This window comes from Brachionichthys hirsutus, chromosome 9, assembly GCF_040956055.1.
Source record: "Brachionichthys hirsutus isolate HB-005 chromosome 9, CSIRO-AGI_Bhir_v1, whole genome shotgun sequence".
In the NCBI taxonomy this organism is placed as follows: domain Eukaryota; kingdom Metazoa; phylum Chordata; class Actinopteri; order Lophiiformes; family Brachionichthyidae; genus Brachionichthys; species Brachionichthys hirsutus.
The window spans coordinates 9,938,065-9,954,677 of NC_090905.1; the positions used below are offsets into that span (position 1 = coordinate 9,938,065).

A 16,613-nucleotide genomic window follows, 5' to 3' on the forward strand; every position below is an offset into this window, starting at 1 on the left:
ATACTTTGCAATCATTGGGTTGGGTCGACTCTGTTCTGAGGAACCTGAGGTTTGTCTGAAGGGTCTGAGATTCCAACAGTGGGACTGTGATCTCAATCCATGTAATACCTTTGCAACTTGATATAAGATTGTCTTGTCCCTGAAGGCCAGAAATTGGGAGGTTGATTCTCTTCCACCAATCATGGCTTCCTTTGTGCCAGAAGAGCTTAGAAATTTATGTTCCATCAAGTCCTGTCAAACTTCCCAAAACTAAAAGTCCTTCCTCTGTGGGATATTGGACAATTAATGGAAAGAGGCAACGTTGTCTGACCAAGCTATAAAAGGATTAAGCAGCTAAAAATACAGCTTGCACTTCCTGAGGGTGGACGGAGGATCCCTCTCCCTCTGGCGGGGCCAGGGACACCGGATCCTAATCTGAGGGGGATATCACTTATCTGGAGACAAACAGCACAGATTAGGAGAGGAGACAGAAGATGCACTGGGGACGGCATGTGGGTGGGCTCTAACACAATTACACACAAGCACCAAATCCCCTTCTGATGCCTCTGAGACATCCTGGTGCAATAAATAGTAAATGGAGACTGAAGGCAGGCCATTTCCTCCTTTTCAGACAGCCCCCCCCGCTGCACAGGGGCAGCAGCCGAGGGGAGAAGCACCTCAATGTTGGCCCAACTCCACCCATTAGGAGGCTTTTATTTGGGCTGACGGTTACTTGATACCGTCTTTGCGGGAGACCTTGGACATTTCACGCAAATACCAGCTGTGAATTAACACCAGTACATAGATCATCTTTATATGCTGCTGGAATTACACACACACACACACACATCTTATTTTACAAGCCCTTTGACTCTCACTAAAATGTTTTCTTCATGACAACTATTCAGGGAAGATTATGACTTCACTATGACCTAAAATATGGCTACTGAAGACATGTCAAGCTCCCCCGATCTGCAGCATCATTTTGCAGCAAAAGTAAACACTTTAATCCAATTTATTGGCCCCCCCAAGGCCCCATGCAAGCAAATCACCTTATTTATACTGATCTCAGTTGCCTAGACGGCTGTAAAATTGTTGTAGAGGGCTCATTGAGTCACCCTATGAGTCATGTTTAATTCATTGCTCTTCTTATGTCTTTTGTAGAATATATAAATCCCTACACGATACACCAATAACACACATTTACACAATAGAGCCTCCATTAGGAGTTTGACAGCTGCAAGATGAATTGTCATCATCTGTGTCTCTTCTCCTTGTATCGTATCAAAATTTGACGGATCAGCTTGCCTTCCACAAGTTTTATTATTGCTCCCTTGCTGTTGACGAGATGGTGTGAAGATATTTTGACCATCAAATTGCACTTCAGAGAAACTGTGGATTCTGGTCCACATCGAAAGGGAATCGCTGCATCTGTCTGCGCGCCAGCTGCAGCGCCTTTGATCGCCGGGGCCTGAGGTGCTGGCAGACAGCGCGCCCTGCCACCCCCTCGGCTCACCCCACACTGCGAGCCCCCTCCTTCCTACCATGGCTAAACCTAAACGCTGTGATTGAACTGCAAGGCATCTAGGATTTTTGCTTTATCGCCATATGACAAACTAATGTTGCAATGATTGTTTTCCATTCTGCTTTATTATAAGCCATTGGGAGCAAGTTGGACATAGACACAGATCCCAGAACAGCTCAAGCAGCTCATTTAAATTGTACGCACGTATAAAAGTGATTTTGACTCAAATTCTGGAAAACATTATTTGAACCACAAACCATTTATTTTGGTTTTTATTTCAAATCCAAGCTGTGATACAAGATTACGCACTGAGAAACAAACACCGGGTTGACAACATGTTTGGCAAACTTTTTGGAAGTTTTAAGAAAGAAGAAGAAGAATTTCTTTTTCTATCCCCTTATGGTGAAATTACTTCTTTTTCACTCATTATACAAACACATGTGCAGGAAAGAGACGATGGTGGCGTGAAGGGGGCAAGCCTTGTAGCGGCGCCCATGGGAGCAATTTCTGGGGGTTTGGTGCCTTGCTCAGGGGCACCTCGGCAGCGCTCAGGAGGCAAGCTGGCCCCTCTCCAAGTGTCAGCCCGGCCACTGGTCACACAAGCTCGTCTTGGTATCAAACCGGCTCCCTCCAGTTTCCAAGCCGTCTCCAACACAAGCTCTTTACGGACTGACCTACGGCCATCTTTAATCATCTAATCAAAACATTGTGAAAAAGTCACCTGACAGCTCCAGTGGCTGTATACACAACAAAAATAAAAATAACCGTATACATGGGAGGCAAACAGAGAAGCAGCACAACAAAACAACAATAAACCGTATCAGATGCAGGCTATAAAAGATTACCTCTGCACGCAGCGTGAAACGTTATTGTACAGCGGACAACATGTTACGTAGACTTATAAACAGATACACATTACAACACATCATTTGTAATGTGTGCATAACTTTTAGTGACATAACAAAAACAAGAGATGGCCAACAAGCAGGGCTGGTATAAGATGAAGAATAAGGACAAAATATTTTTTTTAAACAACATTTTTGAAAAAATATATGGAAACAAAAAGTCTGGAATGTTGATAAATTGTTTGGTCAAAGAATAGGTTCTGTGTCATTCCAACTGACACACGCATCTTTCCACCTAGGAATAAAAAAGTAAATAGAAGTCTTATTATTTAGAACCGACTGACCCTTTGAAAAGAATAGCTGTCTTTAGGGTACATGAGAAACATTACTTTGAACACTACATCTCAACACAGCTCATAATCTGCTTTCAGAATAAGACAAGCATCATCACTTGCAGGTCTTTGTGCTTGAAATAAGAAAAGTCTTTACCTCGTTCGGATACAGTGGTCCAGCGGAGGAATGAGATCAGTGTCAGCGTCTTCACTGCTTGAGGCCAATTTGCCAACGGCTAAAAATATAAAGAATTTGAACATTTTGATTGAAGCATGCATATAATTAATGTCATTGCAAAATAAATACAACTATTTAAGCATAATGAGTCATTTGGAATGTCGAAACATCTCATTGACAGTGATTGTAGGATACGAATTATAGCAAGCATTCCCTTGTGGGTGAGGGGAAGATAATTAAGTGCTACATACTGACAGTAAGGCGGATTTCCTCCTGCTGATTGGCTAGTCCATCATAATAGTACAGGTCAAACTCCAGACCTCTGTCCTGATTGGTCAACAGCTCCCTCTGCAGGCCAAACAGCACACTGAAGTGGCTTTCGCTGCACACAATCCAGATAGGATATCGCGGAGTCTTCAAGTACGCTCCTACCTTAAATAGAACAAAAACACAGTTCAGTAAATCACCAGGAAGTATTAACCGTCTACTCAAATACTAATTTGGCTAAACCATGCTAAACTTGATAAGCAGCTAAAATAAAACTATTATGTACTCATTTTTAGTGACATCAAGTCTTCTACATACGAGTGTCACTCAACATTTATCTGTGATTACAAGATAACAACAATTATGTTTATGGACCAGAATGAAAGTTTCTTCCCCATTCATGCTCATTGGTAATTATAGTGTTAAATATGCAGAGAACAGTGAAAGCCTGTGATCTTTTTTATACCGTCGGCACTAACCTTACAAATGTTATAATGTTCAAACAAGGACAGCAGGCCAATGTCACACTGGCTTTTGATTCCCTTGAGTAGCAGCATGTTGCCCTTGCCCGAGTCCAACTCCATGTCGTTGTCAAACACATTAGCCGCCGCTCTTCCACACAGCAGCAGGTTGACCAGCTCCTGATGGATACAGATGGAGGTACCCAGAATATATTTATACAAGAGCAATAGTAAGGTGTGTTTGCTTACTTCAAAAGCTGTGGACCTCAAGAAACTTGTCTCTCTTAAATAAGTTGAACAAGACAAATGCCTGCGCCTTCAATATATACTAAAGTGTGTGACTTTGAGTCACAAACAAACATAGTGGCTTCTTAGAAAGGTCCATCTTAATGCCAAACCTGAGTGCAGTAGCCATGGGCTCCGATGAGCGTAGAGGTGGGCACGTCCATGTCCTCTCTTACTCTGAGGAAAGAATGAATACAAGGCACCGTGATGCCGTACTGAGTATCCATTTGTTATTTCTATACTACGTATCTTAGGGACAACATACTTTTCAATGGATCGAGAGAGAACAGCAGATATAGACAGTAGCAAGCATCCGAACACTCCAGTCTCAAACTGTGGAAAAAAAACACAGACAGATCAGACCTGAAGGTTTGACAGGCAGAAGTTAGCTTGCTTCCGAGGCTCTGACCTGCTCAATATGCTGCTCAAGCAATGACTGCAGGTCTGTGACATCATCCACAGCACAACATGTAACCTGCGAGAAAAGGCGTTAAAAAACTTCTAAGACATATTCAGTAGTACACACTAGGAAAGCTGATTTAAGGTTTAAGGTAATTCATTCATCTTTCAAATTGGCAGCACTGAAATGGCAACAATTTCTTTACGCAAGTAAATTTAATCTCAGTTAAAACAAATAAATCAAAGCTTAAACATTTTTACTCTGATTTAGTTGCTTGTGGTAAGAATGACAGATCGGGGCTGTTTTTCTAGGGGGGTGGCTGAAGGATCCTCCAGAGTTTCAGATCAACTGCTGTGACCTGACCTAAGATAGGAATTCCTCTGCTTCATGAAGAAATCAGAACTTGTAAACGTCTTCTAGGCTCATCGCATGATGCCTCGTGGTTTATTGGCAATAATTACCGTCCTTTCCGAAGCTCGTGATAAACTCTTCCAAACCAGGGGCATGCTCCTACTCATAACCCTAACGCTTGTCTCATCTACAAATACATTTCACTACACAATCTTCAGCTGCAATTGTGGCTTGTTTTTCATCTCCAGCCCTCCACAGGATTTCAGCCACAGCCTCAATGAGACATTTTCTTCTGGTAGTGTTAGAAGGTCTTAACCTCCTGAAAACAAAGTGGCCTCTGAGTGAAAGGGAGGTTGTAACGGGGTAGCAATACAGCCAATACCACAGAGTCGAGGTTAGTGCTTAACAGTGCCTAAAAGCATGCCTTGATAATAGCTGTAAAAAGCTTAAGCTCTGGCGGGAAGAGTAACGCACTGAAGGCCCGGAACGCTGCATTGGATGCTTTCAAAGAGCAGTTTCTTTAGAACAAAGGCTTGAATTGATGCCAGAACTCCACAAGGTCCACCCTAGAAAACAAATACAAAGAGCGAATTACATCACAAATAAAGAACTCAATAAAGTCAGTTTCTGATTTAATGAATTTTTGGCAGAATTCACCAAGCAAAACAACCTTTTTCTGCACAATTCCATATCTAAGGTCATGCGTTTCTGAGAATGTGATACCCTGATTCCTCCACGCAACAGGAAAGCAACTTAGGCTGGAGCCAAGAAGAAGTGATTTCAATTTCTGGAGGAAAAAACCAAACAGAAAATCAGAGGGAATCCCAAAAACTCCCCCCCCCCCCCAGAATTCCTGAAGACACACAGGCATAGATCACCAACCATGGCTGTGTGTTGGTCCATTGGATAGCCACCACAGCTGCGCCCTACTGTGGTCCTCTGACAGGACACTTTTGAAAGCTCTTGCAATCTGTCATCATCGTCAATATCATCTAGACATTAATCAACACAACATCAGCATTCACAAATGGGAAAAAAATAAAAAATTAAAAGTGTACAGCACTCACCTAAAATCATTTCAGAAACATCAGCCACGTTTGGCAAAGGAAAAGACTTCGCTCTAAGAAGCAGAGAGAATATAAAGAGAATTTCAGCACAACAAATACTTAAAGGGTTGAAATAAATGCTCAGGATGCCTCCCTGTATGTGCATTTCACTGAAGAAATATAGTTGGAGAGAAGTTTAAAAAAAAATCCTGTTAGCTCCAGTTCTTTTTGCTGCATATAAAAGTTCAATTTTCAAAATAAAATGATCAATAACTCTCTGAGTCATAACATTAAACATATATAGCTTTTGAATTATGCTAGGGAGGACCATCATCTGAAACCTCAGTCACAGAATGAGCCAAAGCTTAACTTGTAACCATGGAAATGTAAAAAAAAAAATATATGAGCTCATTTCTAATGGTTTTAGATGCAAGCTGTTCACACACAGTCCATTCTTGGAATGCTTGCTGTCTTCTTCTCCAAGTCGTGGCTGGGACACTCCAGGCCTTCGATTCTCTCTTTTCTTGTTCATGTCCTAAAAGGAATAACATTAGGAACAGAATGAAACAGAGTAAGGTGAAAAGCCATATCATGGACAACAATGACAAAAAGTGCATCAAAAAACATACCTGGAGTGTGTTCTTTATTGGTCCAGTCACCACATCATGTCTAATTCTATTAGTTCTGCTCTTCTTCGTTCTTTCTACTTCTCCGATGCTCTCATTGTCCTGGAGTGAAACCGCGAATGGCTGACATTCTTGATCTTCAGAGTCACGAGACCAAAAACCTGTTTCATTATTAATAGACAGTCTGTTTGTTTCATGGGATAATGATGTAGCTGTAGGCTGGGAAGGGCAGACATCTTCTATATCAGACCTGTAAGAGATACATCCCATAAAAAAATCAAAAGATTTGCAAAGTCAAAAGAGTCAAGCAAAAATAAAGCAACAAAAGCTACATGGAAAATACCTTGATTTGATGCGTTTGGTTACGACGGCAGCTGCTGCGCCGTCCACTGCCTTTCTGCCATTCATCACGTCCGGTGTTGCTACAGGAGGGTTATCGTTCAAAATGCTTTGAGCCGACCTTACTGGGACACTTTCATTCTTCGGGCCCTTGATGTGATACAGCACAATAATCTCCAGTAATGATTTCACTGGGTTATTCTGAACCTGTGATGTCAGAAGAGTCACTTAAACATGTGTTTCCCCAAATTGTACAACATTCAATCAATAGCTACAAAACAAACGAACCTTATTCATCTTATAGAGACCCTCGATGTTGAGAATCTGCCTCAAATGTGACCTGTTGTTGACACTGGCCGAAGTGCGTGGATGTTCTTCATCCATGCAGGCAATCGTCCTCTTGAGACCCTGCAGAACGTTGTTATGTTCTGCATTATAATTACTATTCACTCTGGTCTCATGTGTGTACTGCTATATAAATACCAGTTAAAAGGTATGAATGATGCCGCATATGGGGTCAGTCGTAACTGCAGTTTAATGGATGACCTTTCTGAATCTGACAGGCAACTGAGCTAGCTAAACTGTAAACCGTGGGCTAATGATAACTAGCTAACCCAGTTTCTCAAAAACGATGAGATCAAAAGCAGGACGGACTTACCTTTCGATTCAAATATTCCCGTACAAGAGACGAAGAAACCTCTTCTACAGAAACCGCCATAGTGATTGTCCTTGTTATAAAGACTCCCTTGTAACATAAAAGAGATACTCTGACGTTAGCCTTTAGCTAACACACTAGCGAACCATAATGAGACTGTGGGATATGCTGCACCACAAAATATCCAGATGTGGATACATATAATAATTAACAGGTGCTTAACATGTCGGTTAAATAAAAATAATAGCCACTTCAAGACAGTCAATCTAAAAGGCAATATAATTGCGATGTAAACAGATGGGGAGGTCTCTGCATGTGGACTGATGGCTGAGCGGAAGGGGAGGGTCACGCGTCACCTCGCGCCCCTGCATTAGCCAATCTTGTGCTGCAGCCGGATGACCACATCCGGTCACAGAAACCCAATCGCGCTGCATCTTATCCATACAATAATAAACGCCACAAATTGTTTGCTTTTTTATATATATATAATTTTATTAAAACATTTTCTTTTATAATATAAGACAAATATTCAAGCTAGCCTATAATTTTTAATTATCAAACCATAAAATGGTTACACACTATGCAGGATTTATGAATCAAGAATCCAAAAAGTTGGTTTGGTACATGAAAATTCAACATATTAATCTTCTTTAGATGCTGCAAGTTAACAATACTTCATCTGGACAAAAAGAGTTTTAATGAACATCAGGACCTAGACGTAAGCTTTGTCCTTAAAATAAGCACTCAAATATTACACTTCGATTCCTTAAGGTCAGCATTTACCCCAAATGGACTATAAGTGTCATATTTACAACACAGTACTACAATACTTAAAATGTGTTTGCATCACTAATAGTTGAAGAACCCAACTGCAAAGGGTGTCCTTAAAAGCGTGAGCAAGAATTGTGTGTACTTTTGGCACAGGTTTTATATTACTCTCACAGGGAGTGCATCTCGACATTTGAACAATAAGTAAACAATATCTTGAACTTTTGTGTGTTATGTGTCCCTCCCTTAGGAATGCCAAGCATACTGCTATTTGTTTCCCCTCTGCTGTTTGACCATATGAGGGACGACGTTATATAAAAGGAGTGAGAGACAACAGGGAAAGTTTCTGGGGCATGGAGGGGCATCAGTAGTCATAAGCTGCAAGAAAGAAACAGAAGAGCAATAATTATCTCTAATTATCGGCCACTCAGCTTGAGCTCACAAGGAAAAGACGCATGCGATGGACTTCATAGAGCAGATGTATCATGCAGGCGTGCAGTCACACTAGGGTGGTCTTACTTTCTATGGTGAGGATGCAGGTGCTTGCTGCTGTGCCTCTGCTGTTTACAGCTTTACACATGTACTCTCCCTCGTCCTCTGGGAAGGTCTCTGGCAGGTAGAGGCAGTATGTCTCTCCTCTTTCTATATACTGATAGTCCTCACAGTCCTGGAGCATCTCTCCCTCAAACCACCAGGTTACCTCGGGCTTCGGCTCCCCGGTGATCTTAACGGTGAATCGCACCGGTTCTGAGTCCACCACTGATTGATTTTTAAGGGGTTTTTTGAACCATGGAGCCCCCGACCTGGCATGATCCTCCTCATCCTCGTAGGCAGCAGAGCCATTGATGGCACTGCCCTCATCATCCATATCATCCTCCTTCTGTAAACAGATGATGAGAATTTTTTTTTACAATTGTTGCTAAAGTAAAAGCAGCCTTATTTAAAGTCATTAGTTTTGCTGGTTTACTTTGTGAAGGGCAGCGTCAATCTCTTGCTGCTCAAACTGCATCCTCTGCAGCTTCTGCTCCTCTATCCTCCTCCTCTCTTCATCTTCCCTGGCTTTGGCCATTTGTTGAAACCGGGCTTTCATGTCCACCTTCTGTTTGAATGGTGACTCCTCAGCCCTCCCTGGAGTCGTAGCTCTTTCCTCATCCTGTTAGAAAGTAGAACAATTACACAAATTGTGACATTTTGGCATAATTTTAGTCAAACATACAAATTCTATTACCATCATCTTGGATTATCGATGGTTTGCGCTTACCTACTTCTTCCTTTTTCATATATGTTCTTACCTCCTGGAACCTCTCGGCTTCTCTTTCTTTAATTTCGTCATCGATAGCCTTCCTGCGTGCTCTCTCCATTTCAATCTTTTTCTGAATTTCCTCTTCAGTAAGCTGCTTGATCTTCTCAAATTTGGACTTGAGATTCTTGGCTTGTATGGAGCCAGTCCTTTTGAGCTTGGTCAGTTCTTCATACTCCTTGCTTGGTACATCTGACGTTTCATTCACTTCATCCTGCGAAATCAAGTTTATTTTGCATAGCTGTGAGAGCTTCATTTCGATGTGTATGTCTTGTGAGCTGAATTCAAAAGATGCATTTGGAAACAAGAGAAGTTTATGGAGTGCATTATATCACATAAATATTCATCTGCTGCAAACCGACCTCACTCATCTCTTGTCTGAGTTGTTCAAATTCTTGCTTCTCCTGCTCCATCTTCTTTTTGCGCTCCTCTGCCTTGCATCTCCTCTCAGCCTCCTCCTTCTCCTTCAGAAGCTCCTCAAAGTTCATCTCCAGTTTTTTAGGGTGCAGTGTTTCCTGAGATTCTACCTTTATCATGCCTTCTTCCTCGTCTAGAGCCTATACACACAAAGTTAATGTAAAAAGATGATTTCTGTTTGGGAGTGACGTCAATGACTACATCAAGGATGTCCATGCTAAACATGCTAAGCATTCTTCCATAGTTTTATTTAGAGAAAAAAAGATTGGGTCAATTTATCATCTTTTTAAAAGAGCAAGTTGAGCAACTCAGCAGCAACAAAATTAGAATCTGAGAAAGTTTCTAACATTATCATCACCAAACAACATCTAGACTAGAGATTAATATCGGCAACTGAGTTATGTAGAATTACCATGGTCTTGCGAGCCTCCGCAAAAAGCCTCTTCTCCTCTTCCAGCCTCCTCCTGGCCTCCTCCTCTGCCTTCCTCTGTTCCTCCTCTCTTCTCTGACGTTCCAGGTCTTCAAAACTGGCGCATATCTTCCCAGGTTTATTGCCCTCCAGGTTGAGTAAGGCCATGAGCGCCTCGTCATCTTCATCTACAAGCTGAGTAGGAACACAAGGGACGTATGCATTAGCTCAGTTGAGCACAAGGACTGAAAGCAGATAGCCTAACCCAGCCCTGCTTCCAGTATTTGTTCTGTCTGTTATACAGAAATATAAATATTTAATCTTTACATGCAATTCTCCCAGAATAAATGTGTTTCCTTAAATGTCTGTTTATTTCTAAATTAGAGCATTTTATTTACCAACTTCCTATTTTAAAATTGAGTTTTGTATTTATTTATAAAAAGCAGATTGACCATGCTTTTCCTGGCTTCTGCAAAAGCTCTTCTCTCCTCCACCATACGCCTCATGGCGTCATCTTCTGCTTTCTTGCGCTCTTCTTCTACCCGTTGCCTTTCCAGCTCTTCAAAACTCAACCTCAACTTTCCGGGTCGGAGATCCTCCTTGTCTTCCTGAGCCGGCTGGCCATCCGCCTCATCTTCTGCCTGATAACATGCACAAGTAGAAAAACACACAAAATGGTAGAGTTAATATTTGACATGGTCTTAGCTCTGATTATTTATTTTTATTGAAGATGTTTGCTGTGTTTATGTTTTTTATTTTTACCATTTCCAGCCTGGCCTCTTCAAAACCTTTCTTTTCCTCAAGGAGGCGGCGTTTGGCTTCCTCCTCAGCCAGCTTCTGTCTATGTTCCTGCCTTTCCTTCTCCATCTCTTCAAATGTCATCTTCAGCTTTCCAGGAGTCAGCTGTGTCTTCTCTGAAGGCTTCTCTTCTTCTTCTTCTTCTTCGTCCTAAATGCACATGAGTTTGATGTTGTTTAACTGTGTTGTCACAAAAGATCTTATTTATAATTCACTGATAACAAAAAAAAAAAGCTTATTTCTCTAAAGCCACACCTGTTGAAGAGCAGAGCGTCGCTTGGCTTCCCTAAAGGAGTGCCTGTTGTCATCATATCGCTTCTTCTTCTCTTCCTCCGACTTCTTCTGCAGTTCTTCCTCTCGATTCTTCTCCATGTCCTCAAAGTTCATCTTGATTCTGCCTGGAGGTCGTGCTGACTTTGCTGGAACCACCTGAACCAGGATTGTGTCATCTCCCTCCTGAAAGATAATGAGAATAAATAGTATAAATTGATAATGAGTACTGCAACCATGGCGAGCAGAGTCACTAAATAAAATACAAGAAGAAAAATAGACTCATTTGAGAGGTTGGCTGTTATGGAAAGTAAGCAGTCTTATTTAATTGGAATTTTAAGATCCTTATATTTGGGTATGTAGTCTATGTATTACTTGTATGATTGCCTGTACTTGTACTTCAGTTTGTTTTAGGAAATATTGTCTTTTTAAAATTAATTAGTCTAAGGTATTTTGTGTCACACTTATCAAATATAACGCATTGTTAATTAAATATTAAACAGTGTTTCCAATCTTTCAGGCTAGTGACACATGTAGCGGGAATAAGAGCATGTGGGCCGTAACAGAGCGAGACTATAATGGCTTAATGTCACCATTTGCAGGGGGTCAGAGTATAGGTGTCGGTTTAAGATTGCAAATGCTATTTCAGTCACATGAAGGAGGCCTGGCGCTTATTTAGCTGCTGGAAAGTGTGGGAAGCAGATGCTCATTGTGTACCGTCTACGCCTGGCAGAGCTCTGGGCGTGCAATGCGGTTTGGACATTATCAAGTCAGCCCTGCATTACATTTAAACAGGATCATTTTAGCTTTCTGATAAAAGATCAAACATAATTCAGATGCTTCCTTAGCCCTTTACTGGACAAGTAACAATTTTTGGTAATTGAATTTTATATATGACAGTGAACAATTTAGAAAAATGAAATTTATTAAAATTATATCAAATTAAAGAAGTGCCTCAGAATTTATCTCCATTTCCCACGATGACTATCATATAGTATGATGTACTTTTTTCAGGAAACATCAAGCAAAATCTTACTTATATGGTCATTGCAGTCCCATAACAACCTAATGGTCTCTCAAAATTAAAGAAAAGCCTTCTTCAATCTAGCAGAAATAAATTGGCAGTGGATGAATTCCGATGAAAGATGCTGTGCATGGATACTTCTTGTAGCTGCTAAACATAAACAGCGCTTGCTAAGAGTAGAACTAGGGCATGAAGAAGCAGATGATTGGCTGTAATTGCCTATCTGGCACAAGAATCCTTACGTAACTCTTAAGAAGGTAGGAATAACAACAGACCTCAGAAGTCCAATGAAGTCTGGTTCTCCATATTGTACATATCATGAATATTAATTGATTAACTCTTAACTTTAAGATGATTCACATCCTGGTCATGACACCAACGCTACTGATCATTTCAGTCAAATATCCAGCGACTGCCAACTCTTTATATTACAAATGCTGCTTAAAATAGTGGCTGAGGATAACCTGGATCCCCAGAGCTACAAGTGCATTCTCATCTGAGAGGCAGCACTGCCCAACATCCCGGTTGGTACACCCCAGGTTTACTTACCGCAGCAGCCTTCTTAGCCAATTCCTTCTTTATTTTGGCTTTTTCCATGTTATCTTGGGCTTCCCTCTTCTTCCTCTCTCCTTCCATCCTCTTCCTCTCTTCTTCTTGTCTCTGTTTTTCCATTTCAGCAAACTTCCCCTTCACACTACCTGAAGATTTCATCGCAGCCATTGAGCCTCCCTTTCCTCCCAGCCCTAAATATCACTATTTACATGCTTTACTATGTCTTACCTGTGATTTTAGGGACATAAGATTTTTCTACCTTGGCAGGCTTCACCTCCTCTTCCTCATCACTGGAAGAAAGTAGCTCTTTTATCTGTGGTGGATCAGATAAAACGTGGTGGTGAGGTTACAGTTTAGCTGGGATCATCTCCTTTACCACTCCGGAGCCATGCTGGTACCAGCACGAACAAGGGCCTAATCTCTGCTAATAGCTCGGTCATATGACCTGCAAGTGGACCTCTGATTGGGTCGACAGGAGATGAGCGGAGATGTAAGAGTCTGGCCAGCTACATCGCAGCTGCACACAGGCACATTGTTCAGTCTCTCTGAGTATCGCTGTTAATCCACTAGATAACACCACATCCCAGCATTTATTTCACCGCTCTCAATCTGAAACAGAAACTGGTCCAGTCAATTTTGCATTTTTTTCCCCCTCTGTACTTTTTTGTTGTTTCCTGCATATAAAAAGAAGAATAACTTACTCATAAAACTAATAGTAATAAAGAAAACGGATCAGCGCAGCGGAAAAGGAGTGTAAATAGAGTCTTTTTATACACGTTCCTGACATTTTCAAAGCAGAGGAGCTTCCTTATTCATATTTCAGCTGCCTACAGGCTGGTCAGATTTGCTAGTAGCAGGAAATGTGAGCAAACCTGGAGCCACTTTCTTCAAGTATTGATGAGGAGTAGACTATGGAGGTCAGGGAAAACTCGCTGAAAGTCAGTGGAGTTCAAACACTTAAATGACTTATTAGTAAAGCACCGATTTTAATAAATATTTTCTGAAATTATGGCTAGTGTTTGGTATAACGAGCCTGATAATGTACTGTAAGCTTCATCGGAGGACTTTCAGGGTTCATAAAACAAACAAACATTTTAAAAGTTAAATACTGCATCAATCACTAGTTTTTATAAAACAACCTGCGGGATCCAGAAACTGTAACTTGTCACTCAACTCGGCAGCCTCGCCATCCTGTCACGCTTCATGCCATGCAGGTTAGTGCTGTTATCGGTCTTTGACCTGCTGCTTCCTGCGACTCCACTCTCTCTCCTTGACGTATTGCTCCTTCCTCTTGTCCTGTTCCTGCTTATTCCTCTGCCTGCTGCGCTCCTCTCTGGCCTTCTGCATCACCTCAAACTTGTTTGTCACATCCCCTCTTTCTTTGTTGGCCTTTGGCACGTAGCTCCTGGCCACGGGTTTTCGAGAGCGTAGAAGTTTCTGTGTTTTAAGGAAAAGGTAAAAAAAAAAAAAATTATAATAAGTTTCTTGTGGGAGAGGATTCTATGAAGGACATTTCCATCATATATTACAATTGAGCTTCAATTCCTCACTCACCTCTTTCTTGAGCATCACATCTGAAACGTTCAGGTCTTCGTTTGTGCTCGGTTGTGCTTCTGCCGTCGTCTCTGTGTGCTGTGCTTTCCCATAATGATCCCCCGTTCGTTCATCTTTCTTATCGTCATTCACACCATTTATGTGTGTCTTGTCATTGTCATTACTCATTTCATCATCCACATGGCAAAGCCTGTTACCTGTCATGCTTGAAGTCTTCTTATTTTTCACCTCAGCTGCATCATCTTCATCAAAATCATCTTCCTCAAGAGTTACATGATCATTCCTGCTTTCTTCATCACTTTTCTGGCGCTCATCTTCATGTGTGACATCCATGTTGTGGGCGACTGCAGATCCAATGTGCGCCACCTCAGTCATGTTTGCACCACGATGACAAGTTGACAAACTGATGAAATGTTGCCTGCAAAGCAAAGGAGGTTTGATTGGTTTACCGTTAATGTGAACTGAGTTGTGGCATTATGCAGCGTGCACGGTAGCTAATGGGCTTGATGCGTTCCCAAAAGTCAGAACTTACAATGAAGAACACTGACAAGATTTTACCTCTTTTAGTAAATATTTGACAAATGTATTCATTTTAGTGACGTTGGATGATGTTTAGTTTTTTCAAACTTGTATACTGTAAAAAATGCAGCGAGTCAAGCACTTCTTCACGACACAGTTAGAGGTAAATTTAACTGTTGCCGTGCCCAGTATATTGAGGAGTGCAATGGATGCTCTATTTTAAGCTCACTTGTGGGTCGAGGACATGCGATCATGGCTATTTCTGATGAGAGATAGGCAGTTGGACAGAGCTCCAAGTTGGCACCCCACATGTCGCCCCACAGACCTTTGACAAAATGGCCTGATTAACGGACAAACAACTTGCTGGATGAGAAATGTTGGGAGAGTTAGTAATCCAACATTACAACTACTGTTCCTCAAATACCTTTTATTTAGGCACCAAGGTCAACTTAACTTAAAGGGGAAATGTAAAGTACCACAGCTAATCATACTTTTTTGATTTTAAAATCTATGACCTCTAAATTAAACCTAAATTATAATCCATCCAGTCTCATGCATCTAAAAATGTCAACAAAATCAAAACCAAAATAATTTCATATTGATCCGTCTTGCTTGTTATGTTTTTATATATCTATCAAGAATGGTTTCTCAATGATATTAATTTGGTTGATTTTCTTTCGGTTGTGTTGATTATTGTTGCTCATGATAAATCACTATTATAAGGAGGTACTGAACTTTGTAGAATATAATATGCACTTTCTATTTGGGCTGATGTTGGAAATATCCCCTTCTACCCTCCAAAAGCACAATGCCTGAATACGGTCAAAGCGAACAATGGAATAATCTTTATAGGTAAAAATGGTTTGGGTAGTGTGTCCTGTGTCTATCCCACCCAGCTGGCACCAGACATCATGGTGTACCGTTGAATAAAAAAAATACTTAAATTTTAAGGTCTTGATTTACACTTTTAGAAAGGCTCCCTGGCATGACCTCATCCTGAATAAACACACATTATCTGTTAAGCTGTTCAAACTAAAGTTAGGTTGACCATGCTGTCAAAAGATGGACTATTTTTTATCGTTTTATTTCGGCTTCTTATCTACAAAAGGGGAGTTTACCTCTTTAGTACGCTGTCGTCCTTCTCTTTACGATTCTATATCAAATAAAAAAAATCTTTTTTAGCAGATATAAAGTGAAACGCAGGCCAAGCAGGGAAGTCCGAGATGCATCCACTCGGTAAAACCGACTCGACTGGCTGCTGCTTTCCATAAAAGTAGCGTTACTTTCTACCGGATACTGCATTCCGCGCGCGTCTGTCTCAGGTTCAGCTGTTGCCCCGTGCGCAACAGCGCACGCACAATATGCGCTCATACAGACATAATAGGCTAACTACATTTTAAAAAAGTGGCTATGACGCTAGTTTACAGGGATATCTGATTAGTATCGATGTGACATTCTGTAAACTGCAACGCAATCAGGGAGAAATATAAAAATACGCACGACGAACATTAACGAGCTGCAAAGCGCGCAGCGTCGTGGGAAGAAGAAAGAACGGTTGGGAACTAAAACACAAAAATGAAGGCGACAGCCAGCTCAGCATTTTTGACCCACATCCTCCATTGACAAATATTAGGCACCATTTTTATCATGACAAGTTGCGTAAAAAGTTCAGAAATGGATTGTTTATCCACATCTCGTCCTTAAAAACCAAAT

At 41.2% G+C, this 16,613-nt stretch overlaps 2 protein-coding genes across 2 annotated transcripts; both read right to left on the minus strand.

Annotated features, from left to right (window-relative positions):
- Positions 1-1,798: 1,798 nt before the first annotated feature.
- mindy4 (MINDY lysine 48 deubiquitinase 4) lies at positions 1,799-7,352 on the minus strand. The gene is given in 18 exon segments (XM_068743551.1): positions 1,799-2,644; positions 2,839-2,917; positions 3,111-3,291; positions 3,606-3,767; positions 3,986-4,049; positions 4,138-4,205; positions 4,282-4,370; positions 4,622-4,652; positions 4,831-4,942; positions 5,098-5,189; positions 5,294-5,410; positions 5,506-5,615; positions 5,691-5,741; positions 6,078-6,204; positions 6,299-6,545; positions 6,639-6,841; positions 6,923-7,042; positions 7,293-7,352. Coding segments are annotated over 18 exon segments (1,962 nt in total). The 3' UTR covers positions 1,799-2,595.
- Positions 7,353-8,556: 1,204 nt separating this feature from the next.
- On the minus strand, positions 8,557-14,756 carry nexn (nexilin (F actin binding protein)). Its single transcript, XM_068743278.1, has 12 exons — positions 14,382-14,756; positions 14,067-14,264; positions 13,056-13,140; positions 12,825-12,973; positions 11,237-11,437; positions 10,946-11,131; positions 10,636-10,824; positions 10,187-10,378; positions 9,720-9,914; positions 9,350-9,571; positions 9,025-9,210; positions 8,557-8,937 (listed from the first exon to the last, which is right to left on the minus strand). The coding sequence occupies exons 1-12, from the start codon at positions 14,754-14,756 to the stop codon at positions 8,557-8,559; spliced, it is 2,559 nt and encodes an 852-aa protein (XP_068599379.1).
- Between the last annotated feature and the right edge of the window lie 1,857 nt (positions 14,757-16,613).

What these genes read in the sequence shown, in the direction of transcription:
- nexn (XM_068743278.1), bottom strand. Translation starts at nt 14,756, where the DNA reads ATGACTGAGGTGGCGCACATTGGATCTGCAGTCGCCCACAACATGGAT. An exon ending in TGGCTAAGAAGGCTGCTGCG is followed by an intron (nt 11,438 to 12,824) that starts GTAAGTAAACCT and finishes ATTATCTTTCAG; the next exon opens with GAGGGAGATGACACAATCCT. An exon ending in AAGCCGAGAGGTTCCAGGAG is followed by an intron (nt 9,211 to 9,349) that starts GTAAGAACATAT and finishes ACTTTCTAACAG; the next exon opens with GATGAGGAAAGAGCTACGAC.